Raw genomic sequence first — 24842 nt, 5'->3', positions numbered from 1 at the left:
GTGTGTGTGTGTGTGTGTGTACCATGCCTGAAACAGGTTTATGAGAAAAATCTGGAGAGTCTAGGAGTTTTTTTCTTCTTTTCAATTTCAGCTCAGTAAAAATGTCCTCATAAAAGTCCTAGGCAAGCAATTGCTTGGCTAGTGGGACAAGGCTCCCACACCCCCGGAAGCCTGCTTGGTGTGATGGGGAAGAAGTGCAGGAAGCCAAAGTGAGTTCCCTTATTGTCCTTCTAATCTTCCCCTTCATATACAACATGCACACTGGGCTCCTCTAAGGCCTGGGTACAGCCCATGCCAGGGAGCAAGGGGGGCAACATTCTTCCTTCTGAAGCTCCTCTACCTAGCTAGCCAAGAGACTAGCAAGGGGAACCTGTATGCATAATTATCTTAAAGATATTTAGCTGGGTTTTTTATTTATTTTTGTTTTTTGCCAGTCCTGCACACTGTCCTTGAGCTTCCCTGCCCCCCACCCCCCTCAAGGCTAGCACTCTACCATTTGTGCCATAGCTATGCTTCTGACTTTTTGGTGGTTAACTAGAAATAAGAGTCTCACAGACTGCTGCCCAGGTTGGCTTTGAACACACAATCCTTGACCAATGTCACTGTCAAAAAAAAAAACAGACACCAAAGTAGTAAGTTACTTTCCCAATGCAACAAACCAGTATTGGATAGAATGTTAGAAAGCCATCAGAGTCAGAAAGCCTTTATTAAGACAATAGTAACTTGAGGGTATGGGTAAGAGTAAGAAAGATGGGGGAGCGGGGGAGAATGATCAATAGTGACATTGGTCAAGATGCATTGAACTTATAAACTGATTTGTTAAATTGAAGTTTCTCTGTACAACTGCTTAGAGAAAATGAATATTAAAAGAAAAAAACCCTACAATAGTAGCCAGGCACTGACAGCTCACTCCTGTAATCCTAGCTACTCAGGGGACTAAGATCTGAGGATTGTGGTTCAAATCCAGCCCAGGCAGGAAAGTCCAAGAGACTCTTATCTCCAATTAATCACCAGAAAACTGGAAGTAGTGCTGTGGCTCAAAGTGATAGAGCACTAGCCTTGAGCAAAAAAGCTCCAGGACAGTGGCCAGGTCCTGAGTTCAAGCCCCATGACTCTCTCTCTCTCTCTCTCTCTCTCTCTCTCTCTCTCTCTCTCTCTCACACACACACACACACACACACACACACACAAAGACAACAGTTGTTGGGCACATTGAAACAAACAAACCAATAGTGATACACTAGGGCCTGTGTTGAGTATTTAGTATTACTTGGTTTATTCCTGAGCTTACAAACCTACAAAGTCAAATTTATCGGGTAAATCGAGTAATCCTTTCTAATCTACAAGTGAAACACATCCAAAATCTCACCCACTTATGAGGCCTGCTGCTTCCACTCTTGATCAAGGCAACCAGCACCTCTTGCCTAGAGATCCCAAAGGGGTTCCCCAATGGCATGGAGACCCCTTATTGGTCCAGGCCTTAATTTTTTCTTGCTGTATTCTATTTTCTACCCACCATACTGTCCTTCTAATATGTAAACCAGATTGAATAGCCACTCTCCCTAAAATAAAATCCAAACTCTTTGCCCTTAGAAAAGCCTGTGGGAGGGCTGGGAATGTGTCCTAGTGGTAGAGTGCTTGCCTAACATGCATGAAGCCCTGGGTTCAATTCCTCAGCACCACATATACAGAAAAAGCCAGAAATGGCGCTGTGGTTCAAGTAGCAGAGTGCTAGCCTTGAGCAAAAAGAAGCCAGGGACAGTGCTCAGGTCCTGAGTTAAGCCCCAAAATTGGCAAAAAAAAAAAAGAAAAAGAAAAGAAAAAAAGCCTGTGAGATCTCATCTCTCATCTGCTAATACTCCTTCACTTACCCTATTCCAGCCATGATGCCTTGTGAATGAATTAGGGTACAGGCTGGGTAGCTGTCACAGAATTCAGAGGCTTAAACAGACAGCTGCCTATTTCTCCTTCAGGTCCTATACAGAGGCTGGTAGGTATCCAGACAGGTGAGGGCACTTGGTTCAAGTTCATACAGGTTCCTTTCATCTCATTGTTCTGCCATGCCCTGAGAGCTTTAGTCTTCATCATCTGTGCACAGCTACCTCTGGATCCCATGGCTTTCTACAGTGACCACTTCCTAGAGGCTTCACCATCCTTTATTTGTTCCTTTAAGCCTCTTTGCCCTCTGCAAGTAGCACTCTATTAATAGTTTTGTTGTTGTTGCTTAAACCATCCCTGCTGGATTCTGATCAACACAGGATCTGTAGCACAATGTATCAAAGTCAACTCCTTCCTAAAACTGAGCTCAGCCCAACCTATGTGTTATCATTTTTCCTCTCCCAATACCCATGAAAACTTTGGTTTGGTTTTTATTTTTTGCAGTGCTGAGGATGGAACCCTTTGCACATGCTAGGTAAGCACTCTGTCACAGAGCTGTATTTGTGGCCTACAGCCCTTGAAATTTAACTTGGATTTGCTCAAGGTGCCTGTCATGCCTAAATTACCATGGTTTGGCTAGTGCCTATCCTGGAGCCAAAATATTCACAGGAATTTGGCACAATGTAAGTGTTTTCTGAGTACCTACTGAGTTTGTGGGGGAACCAGCATGGTGATTACACATTACTTTCATCTAGCTTTCTTCCCCCAATGCCAAGTTGCCCTTCTGTAGAACCTCTTTTCTGAATCTCCTGATGATTCTGGGTAGCCCTCTCCCATTGTGCACCCCCATCCTAGCCCTGATGCATATCAGGGCCAGTGTGAACTCTGGAAGCTGGCTTCCCACTGAACAGCAACTCCACCTGAAGGAGGGCCTAACATCCTGCCTCCTTATCCTGCTGTCTGTCAGATCAGGCACTGAATACTGAGTAGGGCCTCACACAGTCACTGTCTGAGGGATCCACAGGGAGATCCCAGCCCCCATGGACTAGTAGTAATTTAATTCTCTTCAACAACTTGTATGTTTTGGTTGCTTACTACAAGGCAGGTGCTTTATTTACTGCAGTTTCTTATTCGATCCTCACCATAACCCTACAATCCCATTCCCTTTATTATTCCCAATGTACAGATGAGAATGTAACTTGGAGACATTGGGCTACTTGTATCAATGCATAGCAGAGTAACAGAGGAAGGATTTGAACTTGACTCCTTGTGTTTTGAGGGCATGTGTCCCTTACTCCTGAGCCTTCCTGCCTGCCCCAGGCAAGCAGTCCGGGGGTAAAGCCTCATCAATGTCACTGTGATGTGCTAACAGGCTGTGAAGAGGAAACAGCCTCTATCTGTAAAATAAACAAGCCCAGGCACGCACACAGAGGTGCTAATAGAGATGCAATTGACCGATTTGCTGAAAACACTGACAGGCTTGAGGCCAGCTAAAAGGCACTGGTTCCTAAGGAGAGGGGGGAAGTTTGAGTGGTGGGGGGGCTCCCTCCCACAAGCTTATACCCTGGGACCTAAGGGCTCCAACATCCCCTAGCAGAAGGCCAGCAGCACACATTTCCAGTGTTTTGACAGCAGGGTGATAAACAGAGGTATCGATTTCAGGGAAACATCCTCAGTCCTTAGACTTTCTCTCCAAACACATGTCCTCACATAGCTCAGCCATCAAAGTCAAGAGTGACAGTTCTGCAACAGACGTGGCTTGGCCAGCCACCAGCAAACTCCAGGCAGGCCACAGAAACCTCCAGAGGCACCCACATCACCGACATTAAGAACTGAGCAAACAGGCTAGAGAAAAAAGGGTTGTGTTCACTTAAGAAGAGTCCTTCTGGTGGGAGGAGGGTGAAATAGGCCTGAGCAGGACAAACAGAAGCCCCCCCAAACCATGTCCCTGTCATATCTATTGTTGCCATTGTCAGTGATCTAGGCCTGGGCCATCAGCCCATAGGGCCACCAAATTCTTGCAGTGTGGCTGGTATAAGTTGAGCTGGACTTTGAAGATACTCCCAGATATCAAAGGCTTAGTATGGAAAGAGGAATAATGCCAAATAGCTCATTAATAATTTTTCATCCTTGCTACATGTTGAAATGATAATATTTGGGCTATAGTCAGTGAAATGAAATACATTATTTGAATCAATTCCACCTGTTTATTTATAGTCTTTTTAATGCCTCTACTAAAACATTTAAATTACATACATGGCTTGCATTATGTTTCTATCAGACAGTGCTGCTCAAAAGAACTAAAAATAAAATGATTCACTGAAGTCAAAGTGAAAAAAACATGAATATGTTTTCTTTTCCTAGAACACAAGTAAGTGAAAACAACAAAAAGCTAAAATTATTCCCTGTATTTTTTTAAGAGTTCTTTTACTTCTAAACTATTCCAAGTTTCTCCAAAGGCAAGTAGAAGCTAGGTGCCAGTGGCTCATGTCTATAATCCTACCTACTCAGGAGGCTTAGATCTGAGACTCATAAAAACCAGCCAAGGCAGATGATACACAAGACTCATATTCAATTAATGAGCAAAGAGCAGGAACTGAAGGTGCGATTCAAGTGGTAGAGCACAGGCTGTGAGCAAAAAAGCCAAATGTGAGTGAGCAGCCCTGAATTCTAGCCCCAGTATCAGTGCATGCTTGCACAAGTGCATGTGTGCACATACCCACTCCCCCCACATATACACACATATATACACAACGAGAACACACAATTATTGGCTATCAAACCTTCCTATATTTTTTGAAAATTATCAGCAAAGTCCTATCCCCAGAGAATCCATTTTCTAGCCTCTCCCAGCTTTTACAGCTGGCTTGGAGCCTCTTTTTCTATCTTCAAAGTTAGCAGCAGACAATTCTGTCCTGTTCACATCTTGTCAGTCTATCCCCTCTATCCTCCTTCCACTTTATGATTATACTGGGCCCATCTGCTTAATAGGGGATTTAATCAGGATAATCTCCCTATTTTAAGGTCAGATGATCAGTTAACCTTAATTCCATCTGCAACTTTAATGCCCCTATGCTAGGCAACACAATATACTCACAGGGGATTAGGAAGTAGGCATCTTTGGAAGTGGAACATTGTTTTGCTTCTTGCTCCTTGCCATTGAGCCTTAATGAGCCTCTGATCCAGGGAAGACAGGACAAAGAACAGTGCTTACCTGTCTCTGAAATTAGAGGAAAAAGTTAAAAAATAGGGTCTGAGCCAGATGCCGGGAATCCTAGCTACTTAAGAGGTATGATAGGGAGAATCATGCCTCAAGACCAGCCCAGGAAAAAAATCTCCTAAGACACTTTTCCTATCTCAACTAATGTGTGGGCATGGTGGTGCACAGAAGGATGAGTTCAAGGGGATCAAGGTTTGAGGCCATGCTAGGCAAAAAACGTTCAAGAGAAACTATTTCTAAGAAAAAAGGAAAATCTGGGCATGGTGGCTCACATCTTTCATCCTAGCTACAGCAGGAAGTATGAAATAGGAGAATCACAGACCAGAAATGGACCTGGGCCAAAAGTGAGACCCCATCTGAAAAACAGTAACCACGACAAAAAGGGCTAGAGACAGGGAAGAGATTAGAGTCAAACACTGAAGAAAGTAAAGACTTAGAAAGCTATGCAAAAGCAATAGAAGCTAGTGGGTCAGACTTTCCTGTTCTATAGGAACTCACTGTTGTACACATCCTGGATAAATCCGGACTTGGAGCCAGCTGATGATATCTGCTTGTTTTGCTCCCTCCTAAGAGACTGATGCATTATGCAGATAATATTGCTGTTCCTTATAGGCCAGCTAGTCAACCAGTCAAAGATAGACCAGGTTGTCCTGTCAACACTGCCCCTTTTCTGATAAAATCACACCAGGGCTTCCCAAAGTTCCTCATAAAAAAAACCCTTCTCTATCCTTGCCATTCTATTTTGGGTGCATTTTCATGTGAGAAGAATTGAGATGGAACATACAAAGGGGGTTCAACATTCTTCTGGTCAGCCATGTTTAGAGACTACTCTAATAGAGGTAATAATCCATCACCCTCCAATATTTCTCTTGGCTTTATTTACTTGAGCATCCTCCTAGGTTTTTTGAAACTTTATCTCTTTTATTGATCTATGTAACTGTACATCCTCTAACTAACTCAGATGTTTTTAGATGCTTTTTAGATGCTTGAGTCCCCCCCACCCCCCACCACCACTCAGTTGATTTCATATTTTCAGAGGACCTATTTGCCTCCTCAGTTCTTGACTTAGGCTGGGGCTTTCCTTCAGTCTTTCTGCTAGAAAGAATCTTTACCTAGTATGTCAATTCCATCATCTCTGGCTGGTAGATTTTGGAGTAATTGCAGAAAGTGTGTGTGTGTGTGTGTGTGTGTGTGTGTGTGTGTGTGTGTGTCTGTGTGTCTGTGTGTGTGTGTGTGTGTGTGTGTGTGCCAATACTGGAGCTTAAACTCAGGACCTGAGTGCTGTCCCTGAGTTCTTTGCTCAAGGCTACTGTTTTACCACTTGAGCAACAGCTCCACTTCCAGTATCTTGTGGTTTATTGGAGAGGAGTCTACCAGAAGCCAGGTGCCAGTGGCTCATGCCTAAACTCCTAGATACTTAGCAGGCTGAAATCTGAGAACTGTAGTTCTCCATGAGACGTATCTCCAATTAACCACCACAAAAACAGAAGTGGAGCTGTGGCTCAGTGATAGAATGCTAGTCTTGAGCAAAAGACTCAGGGGCAGTGCCCAGGCCCTGAGTTCAAGCCCCACAACAACAACAAAATCTCACTGACTTTTCCTGCCCCAGCTGGCTTCAAACCACTATCCTCAGGTCTCAGTCTCCTGAGTAGCTAGGATTACAGATGTGAGCCACCCATGCCTAGCTATGCAAAAGGGTTTTTAATCATGTTATCTTGACTCTAACACTTGACAGCAAGGACATCTGGATCCTGATATTTTGACTTCATTGAATGCTCAGGCTCTGTGTATCTCCTTTATGAACACTCTTTGTGCCAAGAAATCAATAAAGGTAAATTATTCAGCAGGTAGCACTAATATAAATAATCACTTCACATAGCAGAAACAGGAAGTTAATCTTGCAGGTTGTGAGGTCTTTGATTTGCTAGATAAAGTTGCACAGGGTAATATAATGGCCCCTAGTGATCCCCTACTGAAGGATGTGGAAGATTGCTGCCTCTCTCTCACAATCTTTCACACATTAAAGTATGCCTATAACAGGTGACAAGGACAGGTAAGAATGAAAATTTACAACATTCATTATAAAGAACTGTAGAAAGACCTAATTTTACTAGAATTTACTAGAGGGGATTAGGCAGAACTCTGTTTCTTGATATTAAAAAGGCAAGGTATATTTGTAGGGCTTGGCAGGGGGATTATGGAGTAAAAAGAAGCTGGAGTTAATGAATCAAGAGGTTAAGAAGGAAAATGCACCAACAGGCTCTTGGGAATGTTGACTCAGGAATATATTTGTTATGCTTGCACCATCTAGTATTTTATTATTATTTCTTTTCGATTTTGGGGAGGGATGGTGGTACTGGGGCTTGAACTTAGCGCCTTATGCCCTCACTGGGCTTTTTCATTCAAGGCTGGAAATCTACAACTTGAGCCACACCTCCATTTCTAATTTTTGTGCTGGTTAATTGGAGACAAAGAGTTTCAATGGACTTTTCTGTCCAGGTTGTCTTCAAACTATGATCCTCAAATCTCTGCTTCAGAAGTAGCTAGGGTTACAGTCACCAGTGCCCAGCACAACCTAAAAATTTAAAAATGTTTACCATATTTCAATCCTTGTAGCAACTAAAGAGGATGGAATTATGATCATTATCTGCCTGAGGCTATAAGGTTGGGAACTTCCTGGAGTCTCACAGAAAGTGGCACATTTACTTTTTTTTGGCCAGTCTGGGACTTGGACTCAGGGCCTGAGCACTGTCCCTGGCTTCTTCTTGCTCAAGGCTAGCACTCTGCCACTTGAGCCACAGCACCACTTCTGGCCATTTTCTATATATGTGGTACTTGGGAATTGAACCCAGGGCTTCATGTATACGAGGCAAGTACTCTTGCCACTAGGCCATATTCCCAGCCCCAGTGGCACAATTCAATCTACACTCAAATTCAGCATCTTTGAGTTTCATTGACTACCTTGTATGTACAACATTCATTCCATCCATCTCTTCTACCCAGAGACACCACTACAGACTCTCAGAAAAGACTAGAATAGGGGCTGGGGATATGGCCTAGTGGCAAGAGAGCTTGCCTCGTATACATGAGGCCCTGGGTTCGACTCCCCAGCATCACATATACAGAAAACGGCCAGAAGTGGCGCTGTGGCTCAAGTGGCAGAGTGCTAGCCTTGAACAAAAAGGAAGCCAGGGACAGTGCTCAAGCCCTGAGTCCATGGCCCAGGACTGGCAAAAAAAAAAAAAAGAAAGAAAGAAAGAAAAGACTAGAATAATGCATTTTTCTCCATGCTGGATGCCAGCGGGCCTCCCTTAGACTCTGCCAGCAGACAAACCTCCCCTCTCAGAACTATTCTAGAACAAAGTCCAGGGCAGGACCCAAAGATACACAGTCTTGTCCATCCCAAATAAACAAAGATAGAAAATTTCCCTTGTGTGTCTCCACCCTAGTGGCCACATGTCCTACACCCATAGTTGGGCCAGAGACAAGCATGTGGGCCTAAGGTATAGGACTTTTTTCTTTTTCAGTTGTGGGGCTTGAACTCTAGGCCTGGGTGCTGTCCCTGAGCTCTTCAGCTCAAGGTTAGTGCTCTACCACTTGAGCCACAGTGTCACTTCCAGTTTTCTGGTGCTTAATTGGATTTAAGAGTCTCTTGGACTCTCCTACCTGGCTGGCTTTGAACCATGATCCTCAGATCTCAGCCGTCTGAGTAGCTTGGATTACAGGCATAAGCCACCAGCGCCCCGGCTGGTACAGGACTTTTTAAATCAAGGGTTTCATGTCACACTGGTGAATATTTTGTAAGCAAATGCCATAGGTCTCCTCTCAGACTGGACAGTACACAAGGACAGCGTCAGCAGGTCTGACCCTAAAAATAGGATCTCTGATGCCAGTTGGAGAGGCTGGTGTGTGGCTGCCACACACCCCACGGACCGGTACCTCTTGACCCAGGCAGGTCCACAGCACATACAGGTAAGGCCTTTAAAAAGGGTGGCTGGTATCCCGTGCATTCAGCCAGGTGTTCTTGGGGGGGCCTGGGTGTGGGCATAGAAGATCTTTGTCTACTGCCTTTGGAGCTGTGGGAAACTGCTTACATCCTTCTAGTATGAGAAGCTTCTTGTTATACCAGCATTCTCTAGAGACACTACTGAACTTTTTTCACTTTCTTCCCACTAAATCTGAGTTTCCAGTTCAATGACCATTTCTAAAGGATAATTGAGTAGGCTAAAGCTCACTGGGAATTTCTAGGGCATTGGATGTGTTCTATTATAGTTCACATTCCAGCAAGGTTCTACATGTGTCATAAATCTCGTTGAGAGGAAAAAGTCTAGAAGCAGAGAAACAGAGGCATGGGTGTAGCCCAGATTGTGTGTCAGGCAGTGCGAATTACAAATATGTACTGAGGTACCCAAGGCTGAGAAGTCTATGTCCTGGACATAGTGACTCTTTACAGCTTTTCTAATCTTGGTAGGAGGCTGGGTTGAAATGGCACTGCCATCCCTCATGGAGGGATGGGTCTCAACCAAGAGAGCACCATGTGCAAGTAGAAGAGAGGAAGGCATCTGATGTCTCAACTTAAGGGTTTTAATTCAGACCACAGTACCCTGGTCCTGTGGCCCCAAAGGTTGTTCAGAGCTTGCAATGTAAAAGCTGTTGGGACCAGGGGGTTATGATTATTTAGGAAGGTTGAAAACATTCCAAGGGGGACATTCTAGAGTAAGAGAGAGGGCATGAGGATCATATCTAGTGAGAGTTCTCAAGATGCTTTTTCTGTTGCCCTGACATTTTTCCTCATGGATCCTCCTTGTTATCCCCATTTTGGGCCCACTGACAAACCAAAGGACTCCCAACATTTATAATAAACTCCTGAAGGGCTTCTGAGCAAGAGTCCTGGGCACAAGGATGGGAGGTGGGAGAGGGTTGATGATTAGGGGAAGGTCAGGCTGTCTTGAGGTCAGGTTGCTCTTCAGAAGGGAAGATAGATCTGTGCTGAGGATGAGGGACTTCAGGTCCTGTGTGAGGATGAAATTCTTGTGGCCAATGTCAATCCCACAGCAGATAGGGGCCATAGGCAAGATGGTTGGCTGTTAGCATTTTCTGGCAACTCCACTGAGACTCAGTGGGGTCCACTCAAAAGAGGAGCAGGCTGCCTTCCACCAGCCTCAGGTCAGGGCTGGCTGTCCTAGACACTACACAGGCTTGGTCAATCTACAGTGCTTCCTGGTGCTGAGCACATGCCCAGTTCCAAGAACTTTCCCTGAAAGTCTGTACTCACTTCTTCCATGAGAGGTGTACATCATCATCCCTATCTTCAGTTGAGGAAACTGAGGCACAAAGAATTTGGTGGTTTGCTCCAAGGCACACATCCTAGAAAGTGGTAAATACTAGAACCCAACATGTCTTATAGAGTCCCATGGCATAAGCAATAGGGGTTGGTGGTCTTAGAGAGGTGGGGGACACAGATCCGGGTCTGGGAACAGTTGTGCCAAGTACTGGGACCAAGGTCATAGCTCTTCAGTCTGACTGCAGAGTCAGTGATTGATTTTCTGCTCCTGGTGACTCTTGATGGGCTGGGGGGGGGGCCTCCATTCCTATAGAAAAGGAACAGAGTTACAGCTCAGAGGGGCCTGATTCAGCCATCAGATATTAACTATCTGGAGACAGTCTTTTCTATAAACAAGACAGCCTTGTTTGTACTTCACATACATCACTCAAAGAAAGCTATTCAGAATTGCCCTACAGAGATCTATGCCCTAGTCAAAATGTTCCACTCTTCCTATTCTTGGCTCAGAAAATAGCTCCACTCACTTCTCTGCTGCCTCCATTTACCAGCTTCACACCATGTTTCAATATCCATGTTGATGTGTCAAGGACTTAGATTGTCTCATTTAATCCAACTGCCATTGAGGTGGATTTTTTTCTTCCATTTACACATGAGGAAGCTGGATCTGAGGAACACAAGACCTCTTATTATGACTTCTTTATACCACTCTTCTTTACAATGGGGTAGGGACATACCAAACTGAAAGGCTCATCTTTGCCCTCAGGAGCTTATACCCTGTGACCAGGGACATAAGTACTAGGTGCTGACATGGACTACTTGGGCTGATGTACCCTATTACTAGCTTGATGTTGTTCTTAATCTTGTTGACACCCATTTTCTCGCCTGTCACATGAGATAGTCATTCTTCATATAGGAGGTTTGGAAAGCAGATACTCAATGAACACACAATAAAAGTAAGCACCTGGGGCCAGGTGCTGATGCTTACACCTGTAATCCTAGCTACTCAGGAGGCTAAGATCTGAGGATCACTGTTCAAAGCCAGCCTGGGCAGGACAGTCTGTGAGACTCTTAGCTCTAATTGAGCACCAAAACCCTGAAAATGAAGCTGTGGTTCAAAGTGGTGGAGCATTAGCCTTGAGCAAAAAAACTCAGAGACAGCATCCAAGGACTACTGTAATGAATTAGAGACTAGCCCCAGGACTAGTGTACACAAAAAGCAACCACCTGGGTCTGGTCAATACCTTGACTTCTCTGAGAACTTACATGATGTTCTATAGCCTCACTGAGCCCAAAGCCTTCCCTGTGGAGCATCTGAGAGACAAGCTACTATGAAATAGTGGCCTGGATGGGGAAGTATAGGGGTCCATGGTGAGGGCTGTACCCTAACACAGTCTGAAACCTCTTCTGCCCTTCCCTATGTTTGGACCTCAATGAGAGGTTGATGAAAGGTGCGGTGTTTCCACACCTCACTAGAGGAGGCAAAGGCCCAGCTGTTAGGAACCACATCTGGCCTGGTCAGGTGTCATCGTCCCTATCTCCCTCATCAGAGCTCCCTCTGTGTCCAGAAAATGTCCATCCTGGCCAGCTCCTCTGAGAAGGAAACTGAGTGTGAGGGCTCCATCCCTCACATTTCCGGGAGGCTCATTTCTGCTAAACCAAGATTGGGGAAATCAATTAGGAGTTCATAAATTACCACCCCAAAGTGCTTAGAAACCATCTGAAGAGTTAATCAAACAAGTTCATGACATCAACACTATTGAAGAAGGAATATTAAATTTCCTTTTAAATTAAGATTTTTCTGTTTTTTAAATGAAAGGATTTTATATTAATTCACCAAATTGCCTATTAACACACTTGCCAGAATTCAAAAGAAAAAAACAATCTGTTAAACTTGGATTATGTATTATACATAAGTTAGAGGCAACAAAGTAAACTCCTGAATTTTTAAGCCCAAGTTTTAAGTTTTTAAAAATCTATGACTTTAGCCAGGCACTGGTGGCTCAGGCCTGTCATCCTAGTTACTCAGGAAACTGAGATTTGAAGATCATGGTTCAAAGTCAGCCTTGGCAGGAGACTTTCATCTCCATAAACTACTCAAAAAAAACCAAAAAACAAAACAACAGAATTAGAGCTGTAGCTCAAGTGGTAGAATGGTAGAGTGCTAGCCTTGAGCAAAAGAAGGTCAGAGACAGTGCCCAGGCCCTGAGTTCAAGTCTCAGGACCAGCACCAAAAAATAAATTAAATTAAAAATAAATAAATCCATGACTTTCATTTTCTACTTGTAATCTTTTTGATAGATTTAAAATACATAGACAAACACAGCTTGTAGCAAATTAAAAATATGTATAATATTTACATAAGCCCATGTCCCCATTGTACCCAGCAGTAAATATTACTCAACTAACGGTCATTTAACCAACTACAATAACACTTTTACTATCCCCCTGTGTCCAAAGCATACTCCAGGCCCAACTTGGCCTGACTTCTCTCATGGAAGAAATCTTATAAACACACAATACACTAGGAATACAAATATCTATAGATACAGAATATTTTTGAAGGGAGGATAGAATTTCTTTTTAAATTTGTTTTGTTTTTGTTGCCAGTCCTGGGGAGTGGACTCAGGGCCTGAGCACTGTCCCCGGCTTCTTTTTGCTCAAGGCTAGCACTCTGCCACTTGAGCCACAGCTCCACTTCCAGCTTTTTTCTATATATGTGGTGCTGAGGAATCGAACCCAGGGCTTCATGTATACGAGGTGAGCACTTTACCACTAGGCCATATTCCTAGCCCCGAGGATAGAATTTTTTAAAAAGACTTTCCAGGTATGAACTACATACATATGGCTGAGGCAGTAGGACTGAGGGTTAAGGGCAGCCTGGGCTATAAATTATAGTTTAGCCTAGGCTATAATAGTGAGACTCTATCTCAAAAGATAACAAGCCCTCAAAATTTGGTTATAAATTGTTTGGCTAGACTAAAACTTGGAGAAACAGAGATCTCTGTGACTCAGTTGGTTCTACCTTTGCTCAATCCCCTCTCACACTGGCTTGGCTCAATCCTGCTCTGTATTTGAAAGAGGGAGACATGAGTAGAGAGCTTTGGGGACAGGCGCAGACCCAACATGAGGTCAAGGAGGAAACGATCTGCTTCTATTCTCACTTGTGACCTCAGAGTGCCCTGAGTGCAGCTGATTTAGACTAAGCCACACTCAGGCTAAGGGGAAGTCAAAGTCTATGCCCCTGCCACCCTCCTAGGGAGACATTACTCTGAATCTGAAATAGGAAGGGAAGAAGTTTCCCTTCAAGGAGAATTTAATCTGAATGCCACACATACCCTAGACTCTTGTGAGGCCCTGAACCAAAGGATCCTTATATATCCCTTTAGGAATGTTCTAGGACACTCAAATCATTTCATTGCAATGCATCTGGGGGGGGGGGGAGGCTGTAGGCCTTATCCCATCAAAAGGATCCTCAAAGTAATTATACTCAAGTATTAATTTTAAGCCTGGAGGGTCCCTATACTTATGATGACTTTTGATGTACTTACTGAATATTGAATGAATAACAACCACCAGTGGCTTCCTTATAGGTTATGGGAATTGTCATATTGCAGAGATGGAGAGATGAATTAGCAACATTTCCAGCTGTGCAGCTCCCCTCCTTTTCTTTCAGCTTTATTGCTGAGAAGGAGGTAACTTGGTGATGGTAAAAGACCTGATATTTTTGGAGACATGTTTATACATACAGTTGAATTGGATGCAGGAAAAAAGGTAACCTGGATGAGTGACTTAAATTTGATCCAGGTTAGGTATTAGCCTACAGACGATGAGCTAGTTTAATTTTATGTTATGTCATTTTATATCATCTCATTTTAAAGCCAATAACCTTTGATACATGACACTCTGTTATAATTGGTTCATGCTTTGTTCCTTTTATCTGTTTGTAACTGTCTGTCTCTATCTTTCTGTCTCTCTCTGTCTCTCTCACTCTTTCTCTCTCTCTCTAGATACTTAGACTTTAACTCATGGCCTGGGTCAGTCTCTTAGCTTTTTTGCTCAAGTCTGACACTCTGCCACTTGAGCTCTACTTCTAGCTTTTTAGTGGTTAATTAAGAATCTCATGGACTTTCTAGTCTGGCTGGCTTCAAACTGCAATCTTGAGATCTCAACCTCCTGAGTAAATAGGATTACAGGCATTTTCTTCTTTTCTTTCTTTATATGTCTGTCTTTTCAAAAAACAAAACAAAATAATAAAAAACCTACCACCCAAAACAGAAGATAATATTTTGGTAGTAATCTCACTGTTGTTCTCTTCACTATCTGTTCTTTTGCTTTCTTCCTTTTATCCATAGTTCTGAAGTTGACATCTATTATTTCTTTGTATTATTCGGAAGCATATGTATTTATATTTTAATTGTTTTAACAATAAAAAGTGCTAAGTCAAAAAAAAAAAAAGGATCCTCAGATGGTGTTTTTTGTTGAGCAAGAGGCCTATGTTGTGGGTGTAGAATGAGGATGACCTACAGTATGACATTTTGATATTTAACAAACATTTAGCGAGGTATAGTGGCCCACACTTACAATTCTAGTTTCTCAGGAGGTAGAAGGAGGATGATCCTGGTTAAAGATCAGCCTGGGCAAAAGCCAGAGACTATATCTGAAAAACAAACTAGAAGCAAAAGGATTGGAGCATTGCTTGCCTAGCCAGTGAGAGGCCATGACTTCAATTTCCAGTGCTGGAAAGAAAATCCTGTATGTGTGTGAATATATGTATAAATATACATATTTCCTTTATGTATAAATATGTATTTGTTATGTAAGAAAATAAAACTATAGGGGCTGGGACTATGGCCTAGTGGCAAGAGTGCTTGCCTCTAATACATGAAGCCCTGGGTTCGATTCCCCGGCACCGCATATGTAGAAAACGGCCAGAAGTGTTGCTGTGGCTCAAGTGGCAGAGTGCTAGCCTTGAGCAAAAAGAAGCCAGGGACAGTACTCAGGCTCTGAGTCCAAGGCCCAGGACTGGCAAAAAAAAAAAAAGAAAGAAAGAAAGAAGGAAGGAAAGAAGGAAAGAAAGAAAGAAAGAAAGAAAGAAAGAAAGAAAGAAAGAAAGAAAGAAAAGAAGGAAAGAAAGAAAGAAAAAGAAAGAAAGAAAGAAAGAAAGAAAGAAAGAAAGAAAGAAAGAAAGAAAAAGAAAACTATAGACCTCAAAACCAGAGTCAGGCTTTAAGCTGTTTATGTGCAAGATGCTCCAGGAAGCAGGGTGGTGGATGTAAGGGACCTAAGGAGGGACAGGGCTGGTGAAGAATGTATAAGTGAGGTCACCTCTAGGAGACTGTGCAGGACACACTTTAAAACTGACTGTCAGGGTTGAAAAAGCTGCCTCCTAGGGTGTACCCCTGCTTCTCAGCAGGAGAAAGAAAACAACAGAACATGCCATACAGCAGAAACATAAGTGCTTGAAGTATGAAGCCAGGTGTGGATATGGGATCTGCCTACTAACACTGTGGTTACTTGAGCAAGGAATGGGACAATACAAGGATAACGTCTGCGACAGCTGCCTACATTTAAAAATTAGCACATTGCTTACAAAAAAAATCTGGCTTTCTGGATAGTCACAAAAAATATCAGAAAATCTGGACTTGCATTCCTACATGGAATGGCTGCTGTTCCCATCAGAGAGAATGTTTGCTCTTAATGTGCCACAATCCCCACCCCTCCATAATGTCTTGCTTAAATTTTTGTCCTACTCAACTACTCCTGGTCCCTCCATAAAGGAGTCTCAATTGGCTACCCTCTGAGAAGGGAGCTCACATAGGCCAAGTAGCCTTCAGAACTGGCATTTGATTTCCTAGGACAAAAATCTTTAAATATGAAGCTGTAACAGGAACCTGGAGGCCTCTCTTGACAGCTTGCCCAGCTCTCATTATGACATTTAGCCTGGAATTGATATTGCATGTGTCATGGAGACCTTGGCAGTCAATCTCTGGGTCGAATCTATGGAAACCAAACAGAATAGATTTGTCTTCCCTTTCCATTTTGGCTGTGATCTGGGAAACAGGCTTTTCCTGGCCTCTGTGAGAATGAGAGACTTGGGAGCCATGCAGAGAGGGATGCACACAAGCCGCCTTCAGGATTTGGAAAGATTACAGGTCTGTGGTTTCTGGACGGCTCAGTGCTTTGTTCTCTTCCCCCATCAAATCTGCATTCTGGAGGATAATAGATCCCAGAGCCCCCTCTGCGTGCCAAGTGGCTCTGGGCAGACCACACCACTTCCTCTTCTGTCTGGAAATCCAGCCGAGGCTTTCAGCACAGAGGTGGGGCTGGGGATGGCTCCCTCCACAGCATAATGAGGGGGAACAGCCTCATTGAGGGGGAGGTCAGCTTCAGTGATCAAAGGCGACAGATGGAGTTTTCAGAATGGAACTGACTCCAGTCTCCCTGAAATTGCCTCTTCCAAAGCTTCCATTAGTGGGAGGCCTGACACCACAACCTTTAGGTATATGGTGCCCAGGTACTATTCATGGAAAACAAGAACAATGGGAGGCCCTGTGGGTATGAAGCAAGTAAAGCTGTGACTTAGGACAGTGAGGGTCTGTGCTGCTCCTGCAAGAGAAGCTCTGACTAACCTGTGAAATCATTTCTCTCCTCCTGTGGAAACAGCAGTAAGCAGGCCCCACAGTGACGTTCAGGCCTGACCAAGTTTCACTGAGGAAGGCACAATCCATACTAGGTCCTGTACTTGCCTCCTCCATCCCTCACCAGAACTCAGCCCTGCTTAAGCAGTGCTGGCTGAGTCTGCAAAAAGGCCTCACAGGTGTGCATTGTTTATTCGGTCATCCCCTAATCTATCCATTCACCAAGTAATTTGCTCACCCAACAAACATACTTTCTTTTTTCTTTTCTTTCTTTTTGTAGGTTTTGGGACTTGAACTTGGGGCCTGGGCACTATCCCTGAGCTCTTTTGCTCAAGTCTAGCATTCTATCACTTTGAGCCACAGCACCACTTCTGGTTTTCTGGTGGTTAGTTGGAGACAAAAGTCTCATGAACTTCCTGCCTGGGCTGGCTTTGAACTGTGATCCTCAGATTTCAACCTCCTGAGTAGCTAGGATTACAGGTGTGAACTACCAGTGCTTATCTCCAACACATACTTTCTAAGCACCTCTACATTCCAGAACTGAGGTTGAACTAGATAAACGACATGAAGCCCATGAGCAGGGGACAGCCCTTTCCTCCTCTATCATTTGGAGAAATGATATGGCCCCACCTTAAGAAGAAGATGCAAAGCACCTTAAATTCAATTCTCTTGAAAAAATAGCTCCTTATTGGGCATCAATGACCCATGCTTATAATTGTAGTTACTTCAGGAGACCAAGGTCTGAGGATCCCAGTTTGAAGCCAGCTGAGACAGAAAAGTCCTGTGAGACTCTCTTCTCCTATTAAGCCAGAAGTGGAGGTGTGGCACCTCCTTGAGATGGTAGAGCACCATCCTTGAGCAAAAAAGCTAAGTGAGAGAATAAGGCCCTGGGCTCAAGCCACAAAACAAAAGACAAGCTGAGTGCTGGTGGCTCATGCCTATAATTCTAGCCACTCAGGAGGCTGAGATCTGAATTGCATTGCAAGTCCAGCTCAGGCAGGAAAGTCCATGAGACCCTTATCTCCAATTAACCACCCAAAAGCCAGAAGTGGAGCCATGGTTTAAGTAGTAGAATGCTAGCCTTGAACAAAAAAGACTCAGAGACAGCACCTAGGCCTTGAGTTAAAGTCTCAGGACCAACAAAAAACAAAACAAAACAAAAAATGAAAAGGAGAGAGAGAGGGAGAGAGAAAGAAAGAGAGAGAGAGAGAGAGAAAGAGAGAAAGAAAAAGAGGAAGGGAAGGAATGAGGAATTAAAAACCTCAGCTCTTGAGCTGAAGAGCTCAGAGACAGCACCCGGGGCCCAGAGTTCAAGCCCCACAACCAACCAAAAAACAAACGAACAAACAAACAAACAAAAACCTCAGCTCTTGGGCTGGGAATGTGGCTTAGTGGTAGAGGGCTTGCCTAGTATGCATGACATCCTGGGTTCAATTCCTCAGTACCACATACACAGAAAAAGCTGGAAGTGGTGCTGGGTAGAGTGCTAGCCTTAAGCACAAAGAGGCTCAGGGACAGCACCCAGGCCCAGAGCTCAAACCTCACAACCAACAAAAAGAAGGAAAAAGAGAGAGAGAGAGAGAGAGAGAGAGAGAGAGAGAGAGAGAAGGAGGGAGGGAGGGAGGGAAGAAGAGGAGGAGGGAGGGAGGGAGAGAGGGAGGGAGGGAGAGAGAGAGGAAGGAAGGAATTCTTCCTCATCTACCAGTTGTCCAGTTTGTATCAGGAAGGATGAAATAAATGCTACATTCTTTCCTTTTATTTATCTATCTTCAAAATAACTGTCAAGAGGTGAAATAAGTTTGTAAAAGGCTTGGAATAGTGTCTGGTACAAGTGCTACTTAAGTACAGTTGTCCCTCAGTGTCCAGGAGGGATCGGTACCACAATCCATCAAGGCTCATGTCCCTGATTTAAAAAGCTGTAGAAGCCGAGTGCTAATGGCTCACAAGGCTAAGATCTGAGGATTGAGGTTCAAAGCTAGCCAGGGCAGGAAAGTCCGTGAGACTCATCTCTAATTAACCACTCCCAAACCAGAAATGGTGCTATGGCTCAAAGTGGTAGATTGCTAGCTTTGAGCACAAAAGCTCAGGGACTGACAAAAATGTAAAATAACAATAAGGAAGAAATAAAAGGTGGTAGAATTTGTTATAACCTAAGTACATCTTACTACATTCTTTACATCATTTCTACATGACTTACACCTAATACTATGTAAGTAGTTGTTATATTGAATTGTTTAGGGAACAATGTCAAGAGCAATTGATCTTTGTGCGTTATTTTCCATCTTTGGTTGGCTAAATCTGTGGATTTGCAAGTGGCTATAAGAGCTGATTGCACTTATCAATAAGTAACAGTCCCTCCCCATTGCATACTTCTGTGCTTCTGTCATTCCACCCTTTTCTGCTTCCCACCAGCCACAGGGCTTGAGCATAGCTTCCCTTTTCAGGTGTGATAAAAGGCGTTGTACTCAGCTCACAGAACACACACTGCCCAATTCCACAGAGAATTCGTTTCCTTGGGGACAATGAAAACTCTTCTCCCACATTCTACTAGCAGAGCATCACCAAGTTCTGATTCACCAATACCTGATTCAATCCACAGAGCTCTTTAGCTTAGATAAGGTAATCCGGCCATGGACAGCCTTCTAGGGTGAACCAAGAAGGCTTCTGTGCATGGCTGTCCACACTCAGCCCACACCTGCCCTGGACTTAGCCACATGCCCTTTCCATTGGCCACCTTCTCCCTGTGGATGTCGGGAAAGCCACAGACCTAAAATGTCAGAAGCCTTCTGGGCCTTCTATTTGGGTTCAAAATAGCCAAAACTAGCAGGTTCCAATCAGATAAAGGAAAAAGTAGATTAGAAAGAAGGGACAAAGCCTAAAAGAAAGGTGGGAAGGGACTTGCTGCCTGAAGGACTTGTAGGCCCAAAGCTACAAATCTTCCTTAGGCACGAGCGCATTTGTTTTGGGGACCCTGCAACACTGGGGAGCATTGTTTTAACTGTTACCATGGCCTTCTTGGCTTACCTGTGTAGCTTGGGCCCAGCAAGTGGGAACAGAGCAGGTGAGGCTAAGGACCCACCAGCATATTTAAGTGCAGTTTCTTTCTATAGTTTTCCAACTTCAGTGCTAAACCCTGTCCTGCTAACCCTCTTTCATAAACAGCTACAGAAAAGGAAGAAGCTTTTGGCTCCAAAATGATATCCGGACGTACAAAGACAAGACTCAACAATGCTTGCCCATGTGCCAAAGAGCTATCCCTGAAGGAAGAGAAAGAGGAGAAGGAGGAGAAGGAGGGGGAGGCAGAGGACTACTGCACTCCTGGAGCCTTCGAGCTGGAGCAGCTCTTCTGGAAGGGTAGTCCCCAATACACCCATGTCAACGAAGTCTGGCCCAGGCTCTACATCGGAGATGAGTAAGTGCTAGGCCCAGCCTAGCCTCTGGCCTCCTTCCAGCTTACCAGGCACCTCCTCCTAGCCACAGCTTTAGTTTCAGTTCTTTTGGTTAGTTGTTCTGTGAGAAGTTTATTAGCACGACATAGGTTCATTTCTATTTTACAGAAAGCCCAGAAAGGGATCATAAGGAAGATCTCTCTCTCTCTGTCTCTCTGTCTCTGTCTCTCTCTCTCTCTCTCTTTTTGCCAGTCCTGGGGCTTGAACTCAGGGCCTGAGCACTGTCCCTGGCTTCTTTTTGCTCAAGGCTAGCACTCTACCTCTTGAGCCACAGCACCACTTCCGGATTTTTCTGTTTATGTTGTGCTGAGGAATCGAACCCAGGGCTTTGTGCATGCTAGGCAAGTATTCTACCACTGAGCCACATTTCTAGCCCTAGGGATTTATTTCTTTCATGCACTCTATGAAAAGCCAGAGGAAGGTATGAACTATAGGGTCATCAGAGTCTCGGGCCCTGGTAGTGTGTGTCGCCATTCTGAGGGGCTAGCCTCCTTCCTCAAGGTTGTTTCAGGGTGCCAGGTTGCTGCTAGGGTCCTGGCTATCAACTGTAATATCCAGAGAGCAGAAAAGTTTAGAGAAAGAGGACAAAAAGGACAGTTTTCTGAGAGGAAGTCCCACCTAAGACTTTGCTTAGCTACAAGAAAGGCTGGGAAATATAGTCTTTAATTTTAGCTGGGTGTAACAATAGCAAGAATAGCATCAATTCTGTGGTTGACTGCATAGGAGTACCAGCAACCAATGCATCTGGAAGGATGATCAGTTGATGTTTTCTAGTTTTGTTTTTTTGCTGGTCCTGGGGTTTGAACTAAAGGCCTGGGCACTGTACCTAAGCTTCTTTTACTCAAAGCTAATGCTCTACCACTTGAGGCACAATTCCATTTCTGGCTTAAAAAAATTATTGGAGATAAGAGTCTCACTGACTTTCCTTCCTGCACTGGCTTTGAACCACAGATTTCAGCCTCCTGAGTAGCTAGGATTACAGGTGTGAGCTACTGGCACCCAGTTGTTTTCTAGGTTTTTATAGCCACATTCCTCTAAATGGATATACTTATTATAAATGTCATTGGTAAAGTGATAGCTATAATTTATGGAATACTGTATGCCAAGCATTGTACAAAGCTGCATGTGAGCTCATTTTATCCTCATGATAACCTAATGAAAAGAGATCACATAATATCTCCCATTTAAAAGGTAAGGAACCAAGGTACAGAATAGTTTGGTAAGTACCCCATGATCTGACAGATTGGTGGGTGTGGTTCTGGTATAGTTTTGTTCTACCCAGAAACCTTGGTCATAATTACAGTTCTAGATCCTCCTGTATGCTCTGAAGTGTTCTGCCTTCCCATGGAGAACTCTATCATGTGTGATCTCAATCCACACCATGATGCTTAAGATAAATTGACCTAGAAATAAATAGTCTAGCCACGGCAGACACCCAAAGGCAGCATCCTTGTCTCATCTTTTTTCCTTTTTATTTATTTATTTTTATTTATTTTTATTTTTTGGCCAGTCCTGGGCCTTGGACTCAGGGCCTGAGCACTGTCCCTGGCTTCCTTTTGCTCAAGGCTAGCACTCTGCCACTTGAGCCACAGCGCCACTTCTGGCCATTTTCTGTATATGTGGTGCTGGGGAATCAAACCCAGGGCCTCATGTATAAGAGGCAAGCTCTCTTGCCACTAGGCCATATCCCCAGCCCTCCTTTTTATTTTTTAATGTGACAAGTTATAAAGAAATTACATGCCTTTTTAAAAAGATTAAAACTAAATATCAGGTCAGAAAAAACTGTATAACTACTCCACCTTTTTTATGTGTGTGGATACTGGGGCTTAACCTCAGAGACTCAAGCTTGCTCAGTTTTTTGTTCATGGCTGGCCCTCTACCACTTGGGTCATGCTTTCTCTATGTTTTGCATTTTGCTGGTTAAATTGGAAATAGTCTTGAGGGCTTTCCTGCTCAGTCTGGCTTAGAACTACGATCCTCAAATCTCAGTCTCTTGAGTAGCTAAGATTGCAGGCATAAGCTGCTGATGCCCTGCTAGCTCTTTGCTTCGGTTAATCCTGTGACTAACTAGTACCTAAGTTCATGTACACACTTAACTACTTCATGCTGCTATTGTAAACATAAGGAATCATAGTCACACATACAAAGGATTTAATTCCTTAAAAAAATTTAAAGGAATCATAGTATACACACTATCCTGGACTTTTAATATTCCTCAGTATAACTGTGGTACAATTAATCTAGGCAATGCCCTATGGAGAATATTAGGGAGTTGTGGGAGAGAACTGCATAGGAACTTTGTGTTATTCTCTTTTGCTTTCAGCTTTATTGGGATATAATTCACGTATCATAAAATTCATCCTTTTAAAGTATACAATTCAGTGGTTTTATTATATTCAGAGTTATGCAACCATCACAACTATCTAATTTCAGAACATTTTATCACCTCAAGAGGAAAACCAGAATCCATTAAACACTCACTCCTTATTCCCCTGCAAGCACCAATCTGCTTTCTGTTTTTATACCTTCTCTTGTTCTGAATATTTCATATATATGGACTCAAGATGATCTATGATTTTTCTTTCATTTTGCATACTGTTCAAGGTTCATCCAAGTTGTATTGATATTCCTTTAAATTGTGAAAACATCTCTCTCTCCCTCCCTCCCTCCCTCCCTCCCTCTCTCTCTCTCTCTCTCTCTCTCTCTCTCTCTCTCTCTCTCTCTCTCTCTCTCTCTCTCTCTCTCTTTCTTTACCCAGTACTGGGGCTTGAACTCAGGACTGGCACTCACTTAGCTTTCCCACTCAAAGATGGTCTTCTACCACTTGAGATGCCACCAGCCTGGCATTTTATTTTGTTATTTTACTTTTATTGTGCTGGTACTAAGGTTTGAACTCAAGGCCTCTTATTCTTGCTTAGCTTTTTCTTTCAAGGCTGGCATTCTACCATTTGAGCCATACCTCCATTTCTGGTTTCTTATTGATTAATTGGAGATGAGGGTCTCACATCATATCAGGGTGTGGTGGCTTTAAGTAAGGCCTTTTGCTTTTGAGGACCTATGTACTCACCTCTAGAAATAGTTGCTGAGCTATTCCAGGAGGCTGAGATTTGAGGATCATGGCTTGAAGTCAGCCTCAGCAGGAAAGTATGTCTATGAGAAGCTTATCTCCAATTAACTGGAAAAAAGCTGAAAGCAGAACTGTGACTCAAGTGGTAGAATGCTAGCCTTGAGCAAAATCACTTAAGGAACAGAACCTAAGCCTTGAGTTCAAGCCCTAGTACTGGCACACACACGAATACACACAAATATACACATATACACACACAAATAATAAAAATAATAGGTTCAGAGAATCTTTCAAGGAGATAACAAATATGAAAGCATTTGTATATTGTAAAGTAATAAGTAAATGCAAATATTATTATTGTTGTTGTTATCTAGTGAAAAATCTAGAAAGGGAAGTCAGGGCCAGGGTGCCCAAAATGTTGGGCAACAACTCCATTCAGGAACCACTGGAAGTGACTGAGCAAAATGGACATGTTCTGTTTAAGACGGTGCCAGACAATGAGACATGCTTGCCTCCATTGACCTTTGACTATAGCTTGCTTCTTTCAACCAAGAAAATGTCATTGCCCTTTCCATTCACTCTAACTCTGCTTAATCAAAATAAACACACACACATGTTCAGTCCTGCCAGGCTCTGTGGTCAGGTGTGTGTGGCACCTGCATGCCCAGTTGGGGGAGCTTGAGTCAGCTCTGCCTCCTGTTTCTCCCTCATTTTAGCTAGGCCTCTTGCTATGACATCTACTCATCAAGATTAAGGAGACCTGATGAGGTTTATTGAAATTGGCTAGGACCACCATGTGAGGTTAGAAACTGGGCTGTGAGTAAACAGGGCTTTTTTTTTTTTTTTTTTTTTTTGGCCAGTCCTGGGCCTTGGACTCAGGGGCTGAGCACTGTCCCTGGCTTCCTTTTGCTCAAGGCTAGCACTCTGCCACTTGAGCCACAGAGCCACTTCTGGCCATTTTCTGTATATGTGGTGCTGGGGAATCGAACCCAGGGCTTCATGTATACGAGGCGAGCACCCTTGCCACTAGGCCATATCCCCAGCCCATCAGGGCTTTTTTTTGTGACTTCTGAAAACACACAAAGCCTCTTTTAATATTTGCATTTTCTTTTTTCAAAAAGCATCAAAGATTTTTGAAAGCCAAGTGCGGGGCTATCTTGAGAGTAAAGGCAGTTTGGAAGAATGTCCTGGGAAAGCCAGATCATCATCTCTTGCTAGAGCCCAGGACAGTGACTCTTGGGACCTACTGGGGACCCAACACGTATCCCAAAGGTGGCTCTTACTTCTCACTCTGCAAAAGCCTCCA

General features: G+C 43.6%; 1 protein-coding gene across 1 annotated transcript in view; it reads left to right on the top strand.

Annotated features, from left to right (window-relative positions):
* Positions 1-8998: 8998 nt before the first annotated feature.
* The window catches only part of Dusp29 (dual specificity phosphatase 29), a 34409-nt gene continuing 18565 nt past the window's right edge, over positions 8999-24842 (top strand). Inside the window, exons 1-2 of the mRNA XM_048339097.1 lie at positions 8999-9070; positions 20183-20432. Coding sequence (XP_048195054.1) covers positions 20215-20432 — 218 coding nt within the window. The 5' untranslated portion in view covers positions 8999-9070; positions 20183-20214. The remainder of the gene's footprint in view (positions 9071-20182; positions 20433-24842) is intronic.

The sequence above is a fragment of the Perognathus longimembris genome, chromosome 2, assembly GCF_023159225.1.
Source record: "Perognathus longimembris pacificus isolate PPM17 chromosome 2, ASM2315922v1, whole genome shotgun sequence".
Lineage (NCBI taxonomy): Eukaryota > Metazoa > Chordata > Mammalia > Rodentia > Heteromyidae > Perognathus > Perognathus longimembris.
This window is presented reverse-complemented; position numbering and strand designations above follow the sequence as displayed.